A 13,967-nucleotide genomic window follows, 5' to 3' on the forward strand; every position below is an offset into this window, starting at 1 on the left:
AGCAGCATCAATCAAAACACCAGTTTCCGGCTCCCGCTACTCCCCCAAATAGTGGCACAGCCACAACAGACCTTTCAGTTGGTCCCCAGCCGGTGGTGTCGCAATCACTGGTCTTCACCCCTGCCTACGAGCGACAATCCACTACCTTTCGTCTCAGAGGTAGAGGCTCTGGCAGAGACACCTCTCGCCATCCCTCCAGGGGCAGGGGAGGAAGGGGAGCTAGCGGCCAAGGGAGCAAGCCCTCGGGAAACCAGAAGCAATGAAGTGCTTCCGGTGGGAGGAAGCCTCTGCCACTTTCAGGATCGTTGGACCTTCGATCCTTGGGCACACAGCATCATCACGAAGAGACTAGGTTGGCGCTGGACACAACCACCTCCAGCCTTCCACCAATTCTTCCACCCATCAACCCCCATCTTAGAAGAATATGTCCTAGAACTCTTGAACAAGAAGGTGATCAAGAGGGTAAAGTCCACCAGGTTCCAGGGAAGACTGTTTTGTGTTCTCAAGAAAGACTCAGACAAGCTCAGAGTCATTCTCAACTTGTCCCCCCTCAACAAGTTCATTGAAAACAACAAATTCAAGATGCTGACTCTTCAACATATAAGAGCCCTACTGCCTCACAAGGCCTACACGGTCTCAATAGACCTGGCGAACGCCTATTGGCACATCCCAATGAATCACCGCGCTTCCTCCTACATAGGATTCAGGCTCCAAAGAAAAAGCTACGCCTTAAAGGGCCATGCCCTTCAGACTCAACGTGGCTCCAAGAATCTTCACGAAGATAGCAGACACAATCGTCCACCAGCTACGCCTCCAGGGCGTCCAGGTGATGGCTTACCTAGACGATTGGCTGGTCTGGTCGACATCGCCAGAAGAATATTTGCGAGCCTGCAGAAAGGTGACCCAATTTCTGGAACATCTGGGTTTCAAAATAAACACCAAGAAGTCTGGCCTCTCTCCAGCTCAGAAGTTCCAATGGTTGGGAATCCATTGGAATCTTCAGTCACACCGCCTTTCCATCCCGCTGAAGAAAAGGAAGGAAATGGCCGGGTCTGTCAGAAGACTTTTCAAATCCAAACGGATCTCAAGACAACAGCAGGAGCAAGTACTTGGCTCCCTACAGTTCGCCTCAGTGACAAACCCAGTGCTACGAGCACAGCTAAAGGATGCCTCAGGAGTCTGGAGACGAAACGCATCCATCGCTCGAAGAGAACTCAAAAGACCCCTACCAAACAGGCTTCGCTCACTTCTGAGACCTTGGTCAGAAGCCAGGACCTTGAAAAGATCCATCCCTCTTCAACCTCCGCCTCCGTCGATCAACATCCACAAGGACGCCTCCCTGGAGGGTTGGGGGGGTCACTCCCATCAACGACAAGTTCAAGGAGCATGGTCTCCCCTATTCAAGACGTTTCACATCAACATCTTGGAGGCCATGGCAGTTCTTCTCACCCTGAAGAAATTATCTCCGCGTCCTTCGATACACATTCGTCTAACTCTGGACACCTCCCTAGTAGTCAGATGTCTCAACCATCAGGGCTCGAGATCGCCCCACCTAAACCAAGTGCTCTTACCCATCTTTCGCCTGGCGGATAGGAAGAAATGGCACTTGTCTGCAGTTCACCTATAAGGATTCCGCAACGTGACGGCGGATGCTCTATCGAGGACAAGCCCCAAAGAGTCGGAATGGTCCCTAGACACAAGATCATTCTCCTTCATCTCTAGTCAAGTCCCAGAACTACAGATTGATCTCTTCGCGACGAGCGATAACATGCAACTTCCTCGATATGTGGCCCCTTACGAGGACCCCAAAGCGGAAGCAGTGGACGCCATGTCCCTGGACTGGAACAGATGGTCCAAGATTTATCTGTTCCCTCCACCCAACCTTCTGCTGAAAGTCCTCTCCAAACTGAGAACCTTCAAAGGGACAGCAGCCCTAGTGGCTCCCAAGTGGCCCTGGAACAACTGGTTTTCCCTAGTCCTGGAGCTACAGCCCAAGCTGATCCCCCTGCTGGGCCCAGTTCTCTCCCAACAGGTGCAGAAGTCGACTGTCTTCGATTCATCAAATAAAGTCCACGACCTTCATCTCATGATTTTCTCTCCCTAGCCGTGAAGAAAAGGTTCGGAATCTCAAAGAAATGTTTAGACTTCCTAGAGGAATACAAAAAGTCTACCAGAAGGCAATATGAATCATCCTGGAAGAAGTGGGTGTCCTTCGTCAAGGCGAAAAATCCTACGGAAATATCCATAGATTTTTGCATGTCCTTTATTCACCTTCATGGACAAGGCTTGGCAGCCAACACGATTTCCACTTGCAAATCAGCCTTGACTAGACCCTTACTGTACGCCTTCCAGATAGATTTGTCCAACGAAATCTTCAACAAACTCCCGAAGGCAAGTGCTAGACTCCGTCCTGCACCTCCACCGAGACCCATCACCTGGTCCCTGGATAAGGTGCCTCATTTTGCTTCTAGCCTGGACAACGAATCTTGCCCTCTGAAAGACTTGACTCAAAAAGTAATTTTCCTTTTTGCTCTCACCTCGGGAGCCCGAGTCAGTGAAATAGTGGCATTATCAAGAGAAGAGGGCCAGATACAGTTCGCCGACACAGGGGAACTTACCCTCTTCCCTGACCCCACGTTTCTTGCCAAAAACGAACTCCCTACCAAGAGATGGGGACCTTGGAGAATCTGCCCCCTGAAGGAAGATGTCTCTCTATGCTCAGTGGAGAGTCTTAAGGTCTATCTTCGAAGAACTTCAGACTTTGGCGGAGGACAACTCTTTAAAGGAGAAACATCGGGTAGTGACCTGTCACTTAAACAACTAAGGGCAAAAATCACCTACTTTATTCGCAGAGCGGATCCTGACAGTACACCCGCAGGTCATGATCCTAGGAAAGTCACCTCTTCCCTGAATTTTTTCCAAGGAATGGATTTAGAAAGCCTCCAATCCTTCACAGGCTGGAAATCCTCGAGTGTTCTTCAAACACTATGCGAAGCAGATCCACGAAATCGAGAGATTCGTGGTGGCAGCAGGCAGTGTAATGAAACCTGCTGTTTAGAGCTGCGTAGAACAGTGAGTTATTTCGGGACTCTAACTCAACGGGTGCCTATGTTGACCCTAGCGCGATACATAGTGATTTCAAGGGACACTTACTGTCAGTAATAGACTGTTCTTCATCAAGGTGAAGTGACATAGATACTTACACGTGTGCCACATGTTCCTGGACATGAAGTGTATAGTGATTTTAAAGACTTTAGTTCCCCCGGGAACTTATGTGTAAAAAGGCAAAATTTTCCCTTTCAGATTCTACATCACCATTTGTATTGAAAATTTATGTCTATTACTCGATATTATTATTGTAAATAATTATCTATAATTCCATGCAATTTTCTCAAATAAAATAATTATTTCATTTACCATAAGCATCTCATTTCGCCTCTTTTTTACATGAAAATATATTCATGTTACTGTTTTATTTGCCCTATTTTCATAGTTATATTATGCATAATATACCTACTGTCTAATATACACTCATCTAACAGTATAATATTGTTCCTACACAAATATTTACCTTCTGATATGTCTTCAAGACCGGCACGATCTTCTCATCCAGGTGAGTTAATCTTCATCAGATTACTTCGAGATGTTCCTCTTGTCCAAACAGGACTTCCCTGCCAGGGGGCAGGAAGCCAAATCATTGTTATGCCACTGGTAGTGACATTTAACGGATATGCCACGGTCTCTACAGTCGCCAGACCAAAGGAATGTCGTTTGAAGTAGAAGGCACTTGAAATGGGGAAAAACCACGATACACCAATTCTCTGGTACACTTCCATCAGGACGTCATGGCTTGAGCCCAAAAAACCGATTTTGAGCGAAGCGAAAAATCTATTTTTCGGTGAGATAGCCATGGTGTCCTGATGGACCCACCCTAATGTTCCAGTTCAGCTTGCCGGGCCCCTCCCTGCTATACTGTATCGTGGAGGCTGGTAGAGCGCTAGATCTCGGAATGAGGACGGACATGACGTCACACAGTATGGCGGACAGCTATGGCTGCCGTTTATTTACGTCGCTCGGTACCGTAACAGTAACGTAGGAGGATAACTTTGGAACGGCTCCTCAGTTATCTTGGCACCTTTCCCCCTCGAAGCGTAAACACTATGTGGGGTGCAGATAGCCATGTGGTGTGTCAAAGCATATTTTCCCTGTTGATTTACAATATCCTAAAGGGAAACCTTTAGGGTACTCGCGCCAAAAGTTAGAATTCTGTGATGACCTTTGGTTTAATTCTCTGGGAATATCCACTGTAGACATATATACCCTCAGGAAGCTACTAAAGGAACCTTCCATCAGGACGTCGTGGCTATCTCACCCAAAAATAGATTTTTCGCTTCGCTCAAAATCCGTTGTGTGCCCCTCACTCTTGCTTGACTTGGATAGAAATTAAGACTGAGATGTTTAGTTAATAAGTCTGAATTGAGACTTGAGGTAAATTACTATTCTACTGATGGAAGCAGATTAACAGTAACTTGCTCTGCATCCGTTCTCCCCATGTGTGTCTATTATTTACAACTTAATTACCATTATAATTGTTTCAGTAATTTGAAAGTCAGCGAGAAACTTGTATTTCTTCTGTTATGTAATCCCAAGATTATAAGTTCTATTTCACTCGCTTTGAAGAAGATTTATGCTCATTTTTGTTGTGAAAATTAACTTAGACAATAAATCCTCTTACGGTGTAAAAATCGTCTAATTCACCACTTTTCATCATATTATTTAATTGCCCATGAAATGTGACAGGCATATGTTTCTTCTCTGCCAAATATGCTACTGTTTCAGACCAGTGGTCATTCCAGCTAGTAGCTCAATGCTAAAACAGTACTATAGAAGTTTTATTCCAGCTGTGACCAAGTTGGGGAATGACCCTAATCAGGTATTCGAGTTGATTTAATTTCCGAAGTTTAAACTTGTAGCGAATGTTTTCCTGTTGAAGAGGCTGACATAAGTCTATCTTTATACAAACCTGTAGTATTACTTTCGGTGAAGCTGAAAGACGACCATTAGAATTTTAGCAAGAGTTAACCACTTATCCGCTAGTTAACGGGGGGTGGAGGGTAGTAAGTACCTCTCTCACCCACACACCTGTGACTGTAACTCACTTTGCTTGGAGGCAGGACTTCAAGGGGAAAGGCTGGCAGGCTAGTTTGTAAAAGTAGCTACAGGTTTGTATTATTAGGGAAAATACAAATTACTTCCAAATTTGTCATTTGTTCTGTATCTGGAATACAAACCGACGCTATTTATAGGGGTTGACTTGCCCTTTAGAAGGGTGGACATCCCTGCCAATCTGCCTTTTTGGCATTGACCCGAGGATTCACCTTTATGTGTGTTACCACATAGTAGGTAGAAACCCTACACCTCACTGAAACCTTGCTATGCATAGTCTGCAGCCTACACAAGTTGTTTGTTTGTGATACAGTAATGTGACTGTCAAGGTAAGAGTTCTTCAGAGACATAAGAATCGTCCGAGGTCACCAAGACATTTCCGATACCACCTAACCAGGGTATGGGGACGTAACAGTATTGACACAATACTAGATTGCACAAGGGAGCAATGGTTTACCTGCAGTTGGTTGAGGTCAGCTTTGCAGAGGACCCTGGATGCTGATTTTCCCGAGAGGGGAGGGTGAAAAAAATTAAAAGCCAGTTATTCTTATTCATTTGCTCAGACTAAAACTGGGCAACCAGTGCCCTTAACCTCCTGCTACTTGTTCATTAAGGAGCTCGGGGCATTAAACCAGCTGTTGTGCAGCCACCACAGGACCGCTAGGGAACGTATCGAGTCTCCTATGGGTTAAGTCTAGCAGGTAGTGGGCGGTGAAGGTCGTCTGACGCTTTCACACGTCCACTTGTAGAACCTACACCACCGAGTAGATGCCTCTAAAGGCCAGGGACATAGCTATGCCTCTGACATCGTGAGCTCTAATTCGTCATGTAAGAGGAGGATCTGGATTTAGAGCAAGATCGCTGACCTTCCAAATCCAAGCAGAGATGATATTTTTTGTGATACTCCTCTTGACCCTCCCCATACTAACAAAAAGCGCTTGCTGTTCTTTTAAGATAGTACTTCTAACGCCTTACTGAACATAGTAACAGTTGGTCTGGGTCATTGGTTATAGAGAAGAGGCTCATTAACCGGAAGGAATAGATTCCAGGATCCGCCCGATTCTGAGTCTTTGCTCCAAACTCAGCGACGAAACAGAAGCTTACCTTTCCCCATCACCTTGAATGGGCAATGTGATACGAGAGACCATGAAGTTTGCTAACTCTTTTGGCCAAAGCCAAGGTGAGAAGGAACACAGTCTTTAATGTGAGGTGGTGATCTCTTGCCTGGCGTAATGGTTAGTAGGGAAGACCCTTCGGGGACTGAAGAACCTGAAACACGTTCCTTATATTTGTAATGTTCAAATAAATTGAAATGTAATGAGGAAACCTGATACCTAGAAAGCATATTGCTCTTCTTATTTAAACTCCATGCATAGCACTGCAAAGAGAGACAGGGAACCCAAAAAAAGATAATAGGGAAATTTGAGGTTCTAGCTGGGTTCACTTGCCAAGTATAAAAAATTGAGGGGTGGTGCCCATTGACCAGTTCTCTTGATTGCTTACCTTCTGCCCAGATTTATGGGTATTCCACCATCTTATCTTTTTGTGTTGTGAACATTGGAGTGTGGTTGGCATTTGGACACTAGGCAGTCTGCATGCTACATCAGGCCACAGTCCGAAGAGCCAGCTCCTTTGCGGATCCCTTCACATAGGAGCTAGTTGACACTGGAGTCTTGATCAGTGGAGGGAGAGATTAAGTGAACGAGACGCGATACCCTGAACGAATCATGCACTGTCTAGGATTCAGCCTCGAGCTGCATCCAGCTCTTCCAGTAGCAATGCAGTTATTCCCCCACTGTTGGACAAGCAGGGGAATCACCAAGCATTTGCAGCCATGAAAGATTCCTCTAGGATACTTCCCTCCAAAGGACGACTTAGAGCCTTTCTTGACTTGGCAGGAAAGGGCTTTTTAGACATCTTGATGTCTGTTGACGCAGTCCTGTTCATCGTTGGTTTCTGTTGTTTAGTCTGCGGGAGAGAAGGTAGTCTGTAGGGGCAAGATGTCAAGTCCCTATGGAGGAGGGAGTCCCAGTAGGATTTCCTCCATCTCTTCGCAACTCGCTCGACATCCTACAGCTCGAACAAAGAGGAACCCTCCAGAGGGGGATTCCGTAGTTTCACTATCTCGTAGTGTGGGACTTGGAGATGGAATCTCTCGACTATCGCATCTCTACGCCTTAAGGGGCCGGCTGGAACGCCAATACATGGTGGTATAGGAAGAAAAACACAAAATCCTAAAAAAATTTACAGAGCTTCATATGGCAATGAGGAATGCGTACAGGGGTATACAAAATATTTTGTCAAAATTCCTCTTACTTTCATAGTTACAGGGTAATCAGTAGAAGTAACTCAATAGACCTAAAACATTGTTCCCTACAAGAAAAGGCAGTATTTCTTCTGTTATTTTAAATTTTCATAACTATTACATTTTGATATTAAAATAATTGTGAGCAACATCATCTGCATAGATTCCATGAGTCACAAGATGATGTAGTACAAGTAATTACACCCTTCAGCCCTCTCAGTCCTAGCACAAACCTCATGGAGTACACGTTTGAGTTTAACCTCTGACATTCACTCCTATTTCATCATGTCTAAGAGGGAAAGACAATTTCAACATCTTATTAACATAAGGAAGAAGAAAATTCACTCTAATAAGAGTTCAGAAGTGGGTAATATCGGTGAAATAAGTGCAGTTAGTGAGGGAGAGAGATGATGAAGGAGAGACAGTTTCGTCTAAAGAAGCAACATATTAAGCCAAGGGATCTTCATTTATGGTTAAATTATAATAAAGGGATTTTGACGAAGGAAAAATCTATTTCTGGGGAGATACCTGTGATGCCCGGTGAAAAGGGTCCTTCTTATCTCTTTTCTGATATAAATACTTCCAAATATACCAGAGAAAGTTAAAGCATGGAATGCAGAGGTTACTACCCTCGCGCGAGCACCCTAAGGGCATCGTGTATAAAGAAAGGGCGTGTGAAAACCACTATTCACAGGTAATCTTCCATTTAGATCAATCCTTCCTCAAATGGGGGGAGCCGCCCTAACGGCACCAACCTAACTCACCTGATCCACTCAGCGATGCCTGCCTCGAGCGCCCTCTACACATCCTTCTACATGAAAAAGGCTTGGAAAGGAAAGGGTCGGGGAAGAAACAGGGAAGGGTTTCACCGGGCGTCACAGGTATCCCCCCGAAATAGATTTTTCCTTCGTCAAAATCCCTTTTCTGGGTCGACCTGTGACGCCCGGTGAAAATGTACCAGAGAATGCCTTCCAAGCCCACAAGCAACAGGTTAAATAAAAAACGTAAGTATAGCTGGGGATTACCATATTAAGGCACGTATAGTGACAGACATAAACATCAAACCTCATCAAAAATAAGGTAAGTAAAATTATCGGAAACTGGAGGTAAAGTATAATAATTAATTAATTTAAGAGCTACCAACATGAATAAGTCAATCTGACATAAAATAAAGTGGGCTAATCCACCGACATAACACATCAATGAGGCAAAAAACACCGACCAAGGTGAGAGGCAACGTGGTGGGAGTGGCAGGGGGGAGGGAGAAGGTTGAGAGGCGGACGAAAAAGGAGAAAAGAAGAAATTAATCCGGGGAGACGACACACCCAGCTGCAACAGTAGGGAACTTAAGGGCCTGCAAGTTCTTCAAATAGTGGCGTTTGAAAACCATCGGGGATTTCCAACCCGTGTATTTCTTAAGGTCATCAAAATCCATATTCTGAAAATAATTGATGGAGGTGGCTACTGCCCGGATATCATGTGCATGTGGAAAAGAATCCGGGTTAGCCTGCTTGATAAAATAAAGGATTTGCTGTCTGATGCCTTGGATGGAAATAGTACCCCCTTGTTCCCTGACAAACAAGGGTCCAGATGAGTGTGACGCAGTCCTCGCTAAAAAGGCTCGTAGTGTAGCGACCGGACACAAAGAAGCATCTTCGGGAAGAGGAATAATTTTCCAAGGGGACCACCTATTTTGTGGGTCCTCATTTTTGGCTAGGAAAGCTCTATCTGGGGAGAGAAGAACTTCTCCTGACGGAAGGAAATCTAGGTTTTCCGGATTACGGGAGAGAGCTGCCAATTCTGAAATTCTAGCACCTGAGGCCATGGCCATAAGAAATAAGGTCTTCCTAAGAAGCAATATGTAAGAGCAGGATTCGGTATCAGTGTCAGACGCAAGCTTGAGGACGTCGTTCAGTAACCACGTGACCTTTTGTGGACGAACAGAAGGTCGGAGTCTAGCACAGGTTTTTGGAATGGATGAGAAATAAGAATCTGCGAGGTCAATATTGAACCCCACATAGAAGATCCTTTTCAAAGCTGATTTAATTGTGGTTATAGTGCTAGCTGCGAGGCCCCTGTCAAAAAGGGACCGAAAGAACGAAATGGCCAGGTTCGGGGTCATTCGAGTTTCATTTGAATTTTCAAGAAATTCCGCTAGCTTCTTAACTGCCAAATCATACTGTCTAATCGTGGAGTCTCTCTTGTCTGATTCAATAAAGAGGACATTTTCCGGGTCAATATCTGCATCCTTATGGGCTGCAAATTTCATGAAATCCACAAAGTTAGGGTTTGCGCTATCCTTGAGGAATCTGACACAGTCTGTGTTTGGACCACTTGGGTCACCTTGGGGAATGGGATCCGGAACAGGCGAAGTTTCAGCTCTAGGAGGAGAGGAAACCAGCTGCTTTTTGGCAACTGAGGTGCTACCAAAGCCACCTTTCCGTGGAAGGAGCGTAGCTTCGGTAAAACTTTCATCAGAAGATTCACCGGAGGGAACAGGTAAATCCTCTTCCAACGGTTCCAATCCAGGGTTAGTGCGTCCATAGCGCAAGCCTGAGGGTCCAGGTTCGGGGCCACGTAACAGGGAAGTTTGTGGTTGAGTTGTGTCGCGAACAAGTCTACCTGGAGACCTGGAACCAGTCTCGAAATCCACCGGAAGGAATTTTCGTCCAGGAACCATTCCGATTCTAGTGGTTTTGTCCAGGATAGTGAGTCCGCTATCACGTTCTGGACTCCTGCGAGGTGAGTGGCTGACAGGAACCAGTTCTTTTCGTTTGCCAAGGTAAAGATGGTGACCAGGACTTGATTGAGATTGGGTGATTTCGATCCGCCTCTGTTGATGCAGTGAACTACCGCCGTGCTGTCGGAGACTATCCTGATGTGGGTGGAGCGTGGAGGGGATAGCCGTTTTAAGGTCAGTAACACTGCCATGGCCTCCAAGACGTTGATGTGGAACTGTTGCATCGCAGGGGACCAAGAGCCCTGAAACATCTGGTGTCGATAATAGCCCCCCCAACCACTGCGAGACGCGTCTGTGTGAATCGTCACACGTGGAGGAGGGAATTGCAGAGGAACCGATTTGGAGAGGTTCTCCCGTTTCGACCATGGTCGGAGGCGACGAACTAAGACTGAGGGGATCTTCGATATTTTGTCCCGTAATCGGGTTGTAGCTCTTTTTCTCCAAACTCGGTTGATGTCTTTGAGTTTGGCCTTTAATAAGAGGTCTGTCACTGAAGTGAATTGGAGGAGGCCTAGCACTCTTTCTAAGGCCCTTCTTGAAATATGTTCATTCTTGAGAAAGTGTCTTGTCTTCGAAGCTATCTCTTTGACCTTTTTGGGAGGAAGAGACAGTTCGTGACTTTTGAGGTCCCATCGGATGCCTAGCCATTCAAATTTGCTTGCTGGTTGAAGGCGGGATTTCTGTAAGTTGACTTGGAAACCCACCTTGTGCAGAAACCGAACCACTTTGGTTGTAGTCATGTGGCAGTCCTGAATCGTCCGTGCCCAGATGAGCCAGTCGTCCAAATAAGCGATCACCATGATCCCCTGGCTCCTGAGCTGTTCTAGAATCGTCTCCCCTAGTTTTGTGGGGAGCGATATTGAGACCGAACGGCATCACTTTGAACGCGTAAGATTTCCTGCCCAGAGAAAGCCGAGGTAAGGAGAGAAGTTTCTTGCTACTGGGACGTGATAATAGGCGTCTGTAAGATCGATAGAGGTGGTGACGACCCCACGGGGAAGTAAGGTCCGTACCTGAGAGATAGTCAGCATGCGGAACCTGTCGCAAAGAATGTAAGAATTCAGTTTGGACAGGTCCAGGACCACTCTTAACGCCGATGAATTCTTTTTGGGCACAGTGAACAGACGGCCTTGAAACTTCAGGGACCGTACCCTCTTTATCGCTTTCTTCTTCAGGAGGTCCTTGGTGTATTCTTTGAGGATGGGAGTGGGCTTCTGGAAGAAGGACACTATGGGAGGTGGCGAACCTAGTGCCCATTTCCAGCCCAGGCCTTTTGATACTATACTGTGGGCCCAAGGACTGAAGGTACATTGGTCCCGAAACTGGAACAGTCTCCCCCCTACCGGAATTGTTTCATTGTGTGGGGCTGAACTTAGCCCCACGACCCCCTCGGGAACCCTTAGCTTTAGGTCCGCCTCGTTGGCGGAACTGACCTCTTCCCCTGGCGCCGCCTCGAGGGTATCCTCGAAAGGAACCCGAGGTCTCGTACGCCTGATTGAAGGCGGGGGAGGTCATCCAAGAAGTAGCTGCAGTTGGTTGGGAATCTTGAGGAGCCAGAAGGAAGACAATCTGTTGAGGAGGGGCTTTAGACGTAGAAGGAGTTGAAGAATGAGGGCTCGTGGAATGATGAAAGTGACCTCTAGCTGTCTTATAAGGAACATACGACCTCTGCTTTTTCTTTGAGAAGGGATGACGGGCAAGTTCTCAAACTTACGTTTATTTGAAAGGCCCCACCTATCCTGAAGGTTCTGATTAGCCCTTGCTGCGTCTTGGAGAACCTTATCAACTTCTTCCTGAGGGAACAGGGTTTTACCCCAACAGGAAGAGGTAATGAGCCTGTTGGGCTCATGCCGAATACTGTAGAGGCTTCAGCGAGAACATGCTTCCGACAATTAGTTCTCGCCGTCCAGAAGTCATGTAGGTCCGACTGGAACGACTGCAGGAGGTTCTTCGCCTGCACCCGGAAGAGAAGTTCATCACTATATAAGGAGGCAATGAGCTCTGAGGAAACTACGGAGTTAAGAGTTCTTGCCAGCCGGTTTCTCGATTCGAATTCCACTTTCAATAAGTGGTCCGTTATCTTAGGGAGTCTCTCCGAGAAGAGAGAGGAAGCGCAGTCTGGGTCTAACTTACCCACCGTGAACGTAGAGGAAGCCTCGTTCCAGAGCGCCGAGGTGCCAGGGACGAGGAGAGAGGTGGGATCTGTTTCCTTAAGGGACGGCAAGGGAATGCCATCCTTAACTGACTGAATAGTTAATTCCGCGATTTTATCAGTAAGCGGGGAAGGGATGGACGGAGAAGTGATAAAGATGGTATACGCTCCTTTGTGGGGGGTTTGTTTGGAATTACGGCAACCCCATTCCGCCAGAGTACGGGCCCAGACAGCTTGGGCCTGCTCCTTTGGGAAGATAACCGTCTGTTTCGGGACCTTGTCCATTCGCACTAAGGCATGTTCACGTAAGCGAACAAAGCCATTGAGGGGGAACTGGAGACCAGGATGAAAGAACTCCAGATCCTCGAGAGGGCGGGTCCCTAACCCTTCAAGTGTAAGCGTGCCATCCAAATAAGGGGCATGCAATGCGCACCTCCAATGGTTATTGTTATCGAAGGGTGGAAGCTTCGATGCGTCAGGAACTGGGGAAGGTGCAGGGTGAGACTTGTCTCTTATGAGGCTAGCCACCATGTCCTTCAGCTCTGCTATGACCCCGGAGTGTCGTTGCAGCTTCGTCTCCACCATGTCCTATATGGATTCTAAGGTTAGTTGGCTGTCCGAGGAGCTACCTACAGCGGAAGGCTTACATTTAGTGGACTTACCTTTCTGTCCTTTAGGGCGGGGAGGGGTGCGTGAAAGCACTGGGACGTCAGGGGCTGAGGAAGGTCCTGGTATCGGAGAAATGGATTGAGGCGCAGCTGAAATATTAGTTTTAGGTTTACTTTTACGAATAGGGTTCACCTTGAGACGAACCGAGACGGAACCTTCCCCAGGAGAAGCCTGAGGTTTGTCAAAGCCGTGGAAAGAAGAGGAAGAGGAAGGGGTAGGAGAAAGAAAGGTTTCTGCCAAATCCACACCACTCACCTGCTCATCCATTGGTTCAGTTGGAATGTTCAGGGATGAGATGTCTCCGGAGAGCAGGTGTTCCTCTTCTACCGGAAGGGCAGCTTTGATACTCTCAATGATGGGGGCAGCTTGTTCCGGAGGCACTGCAGCCGAGGAGGAACCAGAAAATAACCGGGAAGCCATGTCCAAATCAAGAAGGTAGGGGCAACCAGGTGGGGCATTCCGTCCGAAACCAGACACCCAGGAGCGGAGGCTGGTTTTGGCCGCCCGGAGTGAATCCTCGTTAGCCTGAAAAAAGGGGGGTAACTTAGAACGGCAGACGGGAAAGTATGAGAAATTATCAGGACAAAAAACAGGATACATTGAATGACTATGTGAAAGCAATAAAAAATACTAACGACCAATATATAAAGCGGAGCCTTAAAAACTAGCATGCAGAAAACCTCGCTCACTTACCTCATCATTGAGGAGAATGGAGGAAAGCTCGTAGCAGAGCACACATGCTTCCGGAAACCAGATCATGTAAGGGGCCTGGCCATCCTCCCGGACAAAAGAGATCGCGCAGTGGGCATGCGACCGGCAGACGTCATGGCCTACCGGATCGAGAAAGGTAGCAGAACAGCCCTTGGCAGCACAGCGTACTTTCTGTAATAAAAAAGGGTCGATAAGTATAAAGTTTCCCAGAAGCTTTGCTAAGT

At 46.8% G+C, this 13,967-nt stretch overlaps 2 protein-coding genes across 2 annotated transcripts in view; both read right to left on the reverse strand.

Moving 5' to 3' along the window:
• The window catches only part of LOC137637311 (zinc finger protein OZF-like), a 222,055-nt gene that overhangs the window by 95,259 nt on the left and 112,829 nt on the right, over nt 1-13,967 (reverse strand). The gene's annotated exons all lie outside the window — the stretch shown is intronic.
• Nucleotides 8,775-13,452, reverse strand: LOC137637313 (uncharacterized). Its single transcript, XM_068369551.1, has 2 exons — nt 13,026-13,452; nt 8,775-10,681 (listed from the first exon to the last, which is right to left on the reverse strand). The coding sequence occupies exons 1-2, from the start codon at nt 13,450-13,452 to the stop codon at nt 8,775-8,777; spliced, it is 2,334 nt and encodes a 777-aa protein (XP_068225652.1).

This window comes from Palaemon carinicauda, unplaced genomic scaffold (genome assembly GCF_036898095.1).
Source record: "Palaemon carinicauda isolate YSFRI2023 unplaced genomic scaffold, ASM3689809v2 scaffold65, whole genome shotgun sequence".
NCBI lineage: Eukaryota > Metazoa > Arthropoda > Malacostraca > Decapoda > Palaemonidae > Palaemon > Palaemon carinicauda.

What these genes read in the sequence shown, in the direction of transcription:
- LOC137637313 (XM_068369551.1), bottom strand. Translation starts at nt 13,452, where the DNA reads ATGGCTTCCCGGTTATTTTCTGGTTCCTCCTCGGCTGCAGTGCCTCCG. An exon ending in CCGCCCTAAAGGACAGAAAG is followed by an intron (nt 10,682 to 13,025) that starts GTAAGTCCACTA and finishes CTCTTATTAAAG; the next exon opens with GCCAAACTCAAAGACATCAA.